Below are 8033 nucleotides of genomic sequence, written 5' to 3' on the forward strand. Positions count from 1 at the left end.
CTACGCCGGTTGCCTCTGCATCACCTATTTGCAGTACCTGGGCATCAACATCTCTGCCTGGTCCATCACTGCCTTCACGGTGGAGCGGTACATCGCGATCTGCCACGCCATCAAAGCGCAGCTCCTCTGCACTGTGTCCCGCGCCAAGCGCATCATCTCCTCGCTGTGGCTCTTCACCTCTCTCTATTGCCTGATGTGGTTCTTCCTGGTGGACACGACCCAGGTCACCTTCTCAGATGGGGCACAGGTCAGCTGTGGCTACCGGGTCTCCAGAAGCCTTTACATGCCCATTTACTTCTTGGATTTTGCTGTCTTCTACATCATTCCATTGGGACTGGCAACTGTCCTCTACGGCCTCATTGCCCGCATTCTCTTCATGAGTCCCCTGCCTGCCCCTCCGCAGCACTCCTGCCTGGGCTCCATGCACCAGGGTGGCTCCCTCAAGCTCTCCTGCCGGGGCAACAAGGGGGCCCTGAGCTCCCGCAAACAGGTAGGGACTCCCTGCTGGGCTGGGGCACACTGGGCTGCAGGTAGTGCTCTCGGGGCTCAGTGCTTTGAGGGGCATTCTGGCATGGGATGGGGTGCCCCAATATTTTGCTTCATTTTGTGGGAGGAGTGGAGGGGGTTGGTTTGTGGCACAGAAGCCCCCCTGCCAAGCCCAGCTTAGGGCTGGGAGCACAGATGGGCTCTCCCTTCCTTGGCTGAGCTTGGCAGAGCAGGACTGGGCACCAGCATCACTTGGGAGAGGCAGCAGTACAAGGGTATTTGCTGGATAATTAATTACTGGTTGTCTTCCTGAGGAGACGAATGCTAGATCATATTATCCCAGCCGGACTTGCCTCCCAGACAGGGTCCTGGAGGGGTCACATCAGATTTAGAGAAGCAAAGGAGGGGGAGAGCTGATGTGAGCCTCTGCTCTCCAAATCCAGCCCTGGCTGCAGCCCCCGAGTCCCTGGAGTTGGGGAAGGCATCTCAGTATTGTAGTGGTATTTTTGCCTCTCAGTGACTCCTCTGTCATTCAGCTGCCTCCTTGTTCCTCATTTCCTTCTCCTCCCACCTCCTTCTCTCATTTCTTCTTTTTCTCTGTCCACATAGACAGTTACTATCTCTCGCCCTGTCTCCTTGGACAGATCATCATCTGGACACAAGACACTCTTGCCTGCTCACTGGACATTTGCAGGAGATTGTCCCATTATGGTTTCAAACTTTCATAGGCAGAGACATGGGCTATTTTAAAGGAAAGGGCTGAATCTGGGGGTCTGGCTCAGGTCCCTGAAATCACCAGTTCCATTGTGATTTTGAGAGAGCAGGACCTGATTTCCAGACAGCCTGAAATAGGCTTCAGCCTGTCTTGAAATCCTTGTTTTCCCAGCTCAGTATCTCATTGCCTGACTTGCACAGGAACCTCCATTCCCCAGGAGGGATGACTTAGTCACAGAGGGGAGGCAAACAGCCCAGAGAGCATGTATTTCTTCATGAACTTCTGATTCTTTCCAGTTGAGCTGTTTCTCCTTTTTTTGCTCCAGCAACAGAATGGTTTAAAGTAAGTCCTGACTTCTGCAAAAGTACTTGCCTACACTCCCAGGGTTGCTGGCTGCTGCAGAAGCTTCAGTCAGAGTGTTTGGCAGGGAAGTCTCTAGATGCTACAAGGCAGTACCTAACAGTATGGGTTGATGGTCCTCTCCTTCCAGAGCAGCAGCTGCAGGGGCTGTGCCTCTCGCCCCATGATGCTGTGCCATGGAGCGGCTGCGCCGCACACAGCATGCTCCAGCATCATTAGGACGAGTGGCTGATGGGGCTGGATGATGGGCACTCCAGCTCCTGGAAACATCTTGTGCTCTCTTTTCTGTTGCACTGGTAGTTTTCTGGAGATTGTCATTACCTCTTGAAATATCTTAGCATCCAAAGAGTTTCCCTGGCTGACCTGATATCTTCGAGCTGGCATCATTAGAAATAAAAATGGCACCGAGTTTTTAAACTGCAAAGCAGTTGATCAGTGCTTCCAGCTATTTTTTTTTAATTCTTCTGATTTCACCCCAGCAGCTCTTCAAAGCAAGCTGAGTGTGATGGAGGAAGAAATCTCAGCCGTGGCACAAGTGACATGGGAGCTAGGTGACTGGCACACGGGTTGGTTGCTGTCACACAGATGCAGTGCTGCACCTCAGACATGGTTGTAAACCAGGTTTTTCCATAAGCATCTTTTGCAAGTTGGAGATGACATAGGGTGTGGTTGATTCTTTATACATATAAAAGCATAGGGTAATTTATATGACTGTGCATAAAATCAGAGGAGACAAAACCAGGATGCAGATGTCCGACTTTAACCATTTGATTAATTGCTGAAAGGTTGGTCTGCTGGATGCTCAGTGCAGAAATAATTTTTCTGTGCACCAAAGCTGCACAGCTATTTTGACAAGAGTTTGGGGAAGCATGAACAGCAGTTCTTGGAGCATAACAAATCCAGGTCCTATCAAAGCATCCACCTGAGCACTGTCTGAAATCCAGCCAGAGGTTTTTGCTGGCAGTGCAGTGGATTGAGGAGCAGAAGCTGCAGTGAGTCGTGAATCTGCATCTAGTTGTGAAGGAAAAAACAACCCAACCACTCAGGGAGGAAAGAGGCCTCCAGAGACTGCAAAGAATTCTGCCTGGAATTTGCTTCTCTGAGCTAGGGAAGCCAGGGCCACAGGAATGATATTTTTCAGGAATATGCTGCAACATGTAGGACCCCAGAGGGGTGATGGGGGCAGAGCAGAGAAGAGGCATGGGCTGAGTGCTGGGAGATGGACAGATCATTAGGAAAAGGATTTTATATGAGAAAGAAGGCGGGTGAATCCATTTGTGCCAGCAGAGCTATCAGATGGAGAGGCTGGATAGGAGAAGGGGCTTAAAAGCAAGTGCAGAGGAGAGCAATCATGTGGTCAGTGGGGCAGGTACAAGCCCTAGAAGGGAGCAGCCTGGACACCAGTGTCCTGTATTGTCTTTAGCAGAAGAAAGGTTTCCTCTCTGATTTTCTGATAGACATGGCATCAATGCCCTCAAAACCAGAGGAAACTTGGGGAAAGAGGAAACACAGATGGATCTGCACTTGCACCACTGAACACTGTTTTGCAATAGCTGATGCTGGCTGAGGAATTCATAAGCAGTTTCCTTTGCTCATTAATCACCTGTGGGCAGGGTGAATTGGAAAGGACACCCTGATAGGTAATGCCATCAACTTCTTGCACCCTCCTGAGAAGCACTGACAGCCCTTGAAAATGTCATGAGGAATTTGAGGCACTTGGTAAAAAGTCTTGTCCTGAGTATCAGAAGTGAGGACGTAGCGTCAGAAACTGCAATAACAGCAAATCGTGGTGATCTCCAACCTGGCAAGATAATGAGGAGGCTGTGAAAATGCATGTGCTACCAGTGGGGAAAATTGAAATGAGGATGCAACTTCTTTAAAATGCAATTGCCGTCTAGGCTAAACCACTAAAGACACCATTAGAAATGCCCAGTGATGTGGCAAAATGGGATCCCAACCCTGCAAACACCTTTTAGTTTGTTGAGGCGAAGGTGCACGAGCATCTGCCAGATTCTCACCATGAACCAGGGATTTGGCTCCCGGAGGATTTGTGCTCCTGTGCAGCCCCAGCACTGCACTGCTTGCTTTGCAGAGCACGAATATGCTGCTGTTCCCTCACTGGTGCCTCTAAAACACACACTTCCAGAGCGGGAGAGCACGGGGCATGAGGTTTTGCTGTATTTGTCACCTGAAGAAGAAAAGCACCACAGGTACAAACGCCAGCCACCTCCAAGCACGTATTTCACCTGCTACAGGGACCACTAGAGGGAGCGGGATTCCTAAAAAAAGGATGCTGAGCTCAGGGGGCCGCTGCCTGCGCAAGGAGAGGGACACTCACTGAGGAGAACTGTTTGTGGCCTTGGGGACAGGGGGGGCTGGACACCCCTTGCGAGAGGCTTATGTGCTCCAAAGTGTTTTTCAGCTAAATACCAACTGTTCTAGTAAAGCAACCCCTTCTGACTACAAACCCTTGTCTTTCTTGTATCCATAGCTCATTTACAGCTGTTGTGTGCACAATAGAGTTGCTGGAAACCATTTGTTTTAAAAAATGTCCCTGAGCTGAGTGATTCCTTGAGAGATGCTTTGAGGCTGTAGCAGAACTCCAGCATTTCTGGATGCAGCTGGTTTTTGGGGGCCGTAATTCAGGACTACTCCAGTTAGGGATAAATGTCTCAAACTCTCCTCAGTGCTGATGAGGTTCATTTTTCACACAAGTACCAGAAGTTCAGAGCACCTCAAGTGTTCTTTGGTTACTCACCTCAGTAAGGTAGAGTGAGGAAAGGCATAGAGAGAAGTTTCAGCCATGCACACAGATGACACTGAGGATTTCTTTCCCTGTGATGGAGACATGAGAGTGAGTTTGGGATAGACTGTTGAAATTTATCCACAGGAGACATCCCGTGTTGACACAACTTTGCTAAAGTTGTACCCAGGAGAACATGGTCCATATGGGTGTTGGCTTTAAAAGACAAATTTCAATTCTTACCTTCAAGCTCAGGGCTGGGCTGCCCAACCCAGTTTGTGGTCTGGGTGCAGCATCCTCGAGGAGCACTGAAGGTGTTTAGTGAGATAGAAAAAATAATTCCTCACGGTGCTGTTTCTAGCCCATTTCCCCTCCCAGGACAAACACATCTTTTCCGCATGGCTCTAGGATATGTTGCAACAAGTGTTCTCTGCGTGATAGCACTGTGTGGTCTTCTGCGGTCTGGAGGGAGGTGTTGGAAGCTGGGCAAGCAGTCACTGGGACTGCTGGCATTTCCATAACAACGAGCTGAAAAACAGGGGCAATCATGGCTAAAAAGCAGATGAATCACTGGTTGTTTTCCAGACTACATTTCTTTTGGTCTCAGAAGGGACTGGAATGAACTTACTCTTCAGCCTTATTAGGATACACTACCCTAGTCCTGTCACTCGGGTGTGGTGTTCCCATCACTGTTCAAAACCATAGCGGGTTCCTGAACAGTAAAACAAGGCAGAGAGTTACAACAGTCAAAAAGCCAAAGATGTTTCAGTCTCAGAAGAAAGGACATGAGCAGAATTAATGTGTTAGCTTTAAAAGGAACATTTGAGTGCTACAGAAACCTCCTGGCCAGAAGGGACACCTGCCAGAGCGCAGAGCTAAAAGTGTATGAAAGCTCAGGGATTTATTCTCCCCAGCTCTGCGGGGGGTAACTTTCCATCTGGGGAACTGAGACAACTGCTAAGTGAGGAGTGCTCGTGTGTAACTGAGGACCTGCAGGGGTGTGGCGTTTCACTTTCCCAGGACATATTATGTAGCAATCCTGCTGCCTAGGACTGCTGAAGCTGATGGAAAGATTTCCCCCCCCAACCTTCCCTCCAACACAGCCCTTTAACATGGACTCTTCCAGGCAGGACAGGGACGTGTTCAGTCACTGCATGGGATGCAAAAGCACTGTGCCTGCCCTCGTGTCCCAGGAGGAATAAACTGCTTAGCAGAGGGTATTAAATTCTGACTGAAATCGTGCTTAAGCTCACTTAAGCTGAGGAGGTGGTTGCATTTGGCTGTAGGGTTCAGCTATTAGCCATTTTGTTCAGATCAACTTCATTCAGGTTCTCTTGAAATAAATCTCAGATGCATCTAAAATACAGCAAAACCAATTTTGTCTGCAAACCAGAGAAGCAGAACTGCAGCAGGCAGCCCGCTGGCTGAATGCTCCATCGCTGCTGTGTTTGTTTGCTATAAAGATGCTTAGAACAGCAGAGAACACACTGCTCATGTGGCATATGGTGTTGAAGCAAAATCTGCTCCTTCCCAGGCTGATCCAGGAGCTGGAAGCTCCCTGTTCCCAGGTCTTGTGGCACAGCCCACAGCAATACTGTCTCACCACTGCTGTCAGGACGCTCCTTCCCTTGGGAATAGGTGGCCGAGCCCAGATTGCCCTGCCAGCCTTAGCAGAGGCAGCAGCTACCACCGTGATGGTACGTAGAGATTCTGATCATGGTCAGCCACGTGCCAAGCAACTGCTGCCCATTCCCAACCTATCCGTTCAGGAGTATTTCTGTAAACTAGATTATCACCCTAGGAGTTGCACACTAGGTAGGGTGGCTTGACACCAAAAGCTTGTGAGCTGGCCCTTGCTCTTCTGGATCCCGCCAGTCCTTGTAAAAGGCAGTGGAAAGCTCTAAAGCTACCTCTTAATGACACAACTTGCATAATCTCTCATACCTTTCCCAAAAGGCAACAAACTGAGGCAGTGTTGCTGCTGCAGTCTTCGCAACAGCCTCAGCACTCACCGTGTCACTGCGAGACCTTATTCTGGGAAGTTTCCTCACATTCCCATTAAACCACACACAGCAGAACACTTCTGTTTTGGCCTCAGCTTGATAATAGACCCTGTCTTGTAGTGTAAGTTTTGTTTCCACTACTAACGTAGTCAATTTCTACTCACAGCATTACAGGAAGGCTAGTTGCTTGGGAAAAAGCAAAAAAAAAAAAAAATCACTCTGAGAAAAGCTGAGAGACTGTGAACATGATCTAAGTACTTATTTACATATCGAGAACTAGAGTCATTGCACAACTCCCTTCCTGACGTTTGAAATGCCACTGCCTTACTATGCACGTGGTATCAGTGTTTACTCATAGTTTCTTCCTTGAGGATGTGTATTCTGTGTTGGAGGATGATTATCACCTACCAGAAATAGCTGTCAAAATTATTAGGATCACTGGAGTTTCAGTACAAAAACCCGTTTTCTCAAACAAGCTTGAGTCAAACTGAGGGCAATTACAGCTCACTTCCGACTTCTCAGTATCTTCTTGTTCCTAATATGTCAATGTAGTACTTCTCTAGTCTGCTGCAAATTAAAATAGTCCCTAGCAATTTGCTAAGTAACTCTCATATCATCACAAGTAGGAATTTGTGTAAGACTCTACAGTCTCCTCCGCTCCCAATTTTGCTCTGTACCAGGACCTCTGAACAATATAGCTGGTGTAGGAATCCAGGAGCTCCTAGGGCAGGGAGATGATATATCCCTAGCTCCATGGCACCCCCCAAACCTTAGGTCTCCACTTCTTCACAAGTTATTTTTCCTATTAATTGTTATGTACAATTTTCAAATTTGCTTTCTGGTACAGAAATTCCCAAGATTACCCCAGCTCATTTCTAGGCTGGTGAATGCATGTCGTACAGAGTTTGAAGGCTCTTCAACAGTAGGTGAAAATCTGTCATTTAAGGGGTTTATTTATGCATGATTTTTTTGTGAACAAAATGGATCTGGAGAGGAATAACCCCATGGTTTGGGTGCCTATTTGAAACACTTAAGGGGAGATATAAACAATATGTAGAGCAAATTAGCTGTCTGCACCATTTCTCCAGGTGGGAAAGCTCTGCTGGAGCTGTAGCACCATCTGACTATTTCTCTTTTCACATATCCCCACTGGCAAGGTGACCAAAATGCTGGCTGTTGTGGTGGTCCTCTTTGCTCTTCTGTGGATGCCTTATCGCACACTGGTGGTGGTGAATTCCTTCATGGACCCTCCGTACCTGAACATCTGGTTCCTTCTCTTCTGCCGCATGTGCATCTACCTGAACAGCGCCATCAACCCCATCATCTACAACCTCATGTCACAGAAGTTCAGGGCTGCCTTTAGGAAGCTCTGCAAGTGTAAAGAGAAGAGTACTGAGAACCCCGCGCCGCACACGGTGCCGGTGTACTACAGCGTCGTGAAGGACTATTCTCATGACAGCTCTGATCACACCACCGAACAGTAAGATCTGAACAGTCTCCCTGCTCCTGCAAAGAACAAGCCTGCAAATAAATCCTGGGACTCTGGAACAACACAGGCAGTGGCAACGACGCGATTGTGTGCACCGTGCTGGGAAAGTGCCAACAGAAATTGCTTTGGCATTGCAGCAAGCTTAATTTAATACCTCTCCAGGGCTTTTATAAAAAAGACATGCTTATAGGCAAATTAATTTGCTTTTCCTTAATGTTAATTTGTTCTTCTTTGGTG

General features: G+C 48.1%; 1 protein-coding gene across 1 annotated transcript; it reads left to right on the forward strand.

Annotated features, from left to right (window-relative positions):
* Positions 1–7: 7 nt before the first annotated feature.
* Positions 8–7801, forward strand: LOC104280543 (thyrotropin-releasing hormone receptor-like; the record flags this gene model as incomplete). Its single annotated transcript, XM_009878217.1, is given in 2 exon segments — positions 8–490; positions 7465–7801. Coding segments are annotated over 2 exon segments (820 nt in total), but the record flags the coding sequence as incomplete, so codon positions are not given.
* Positions 7802–8033: the final 232 nt, after the last annotated feature.

This window comes from Apaloderma vittatum, unplaced genomic scaffold (genome assembly GCF_000703405.1).
Source record: "Apaloderma vittatum isolate BGI_N311 unplaced genomic scaffold, ASM70340v1 scaffold31031, whole genome shotgun sequence".
NCBI lineage: Eukaryota > Metazoa > Chordata > Aves > Trogoniformes > Trogonidae > Apaloderma > Apaloderma vittatum.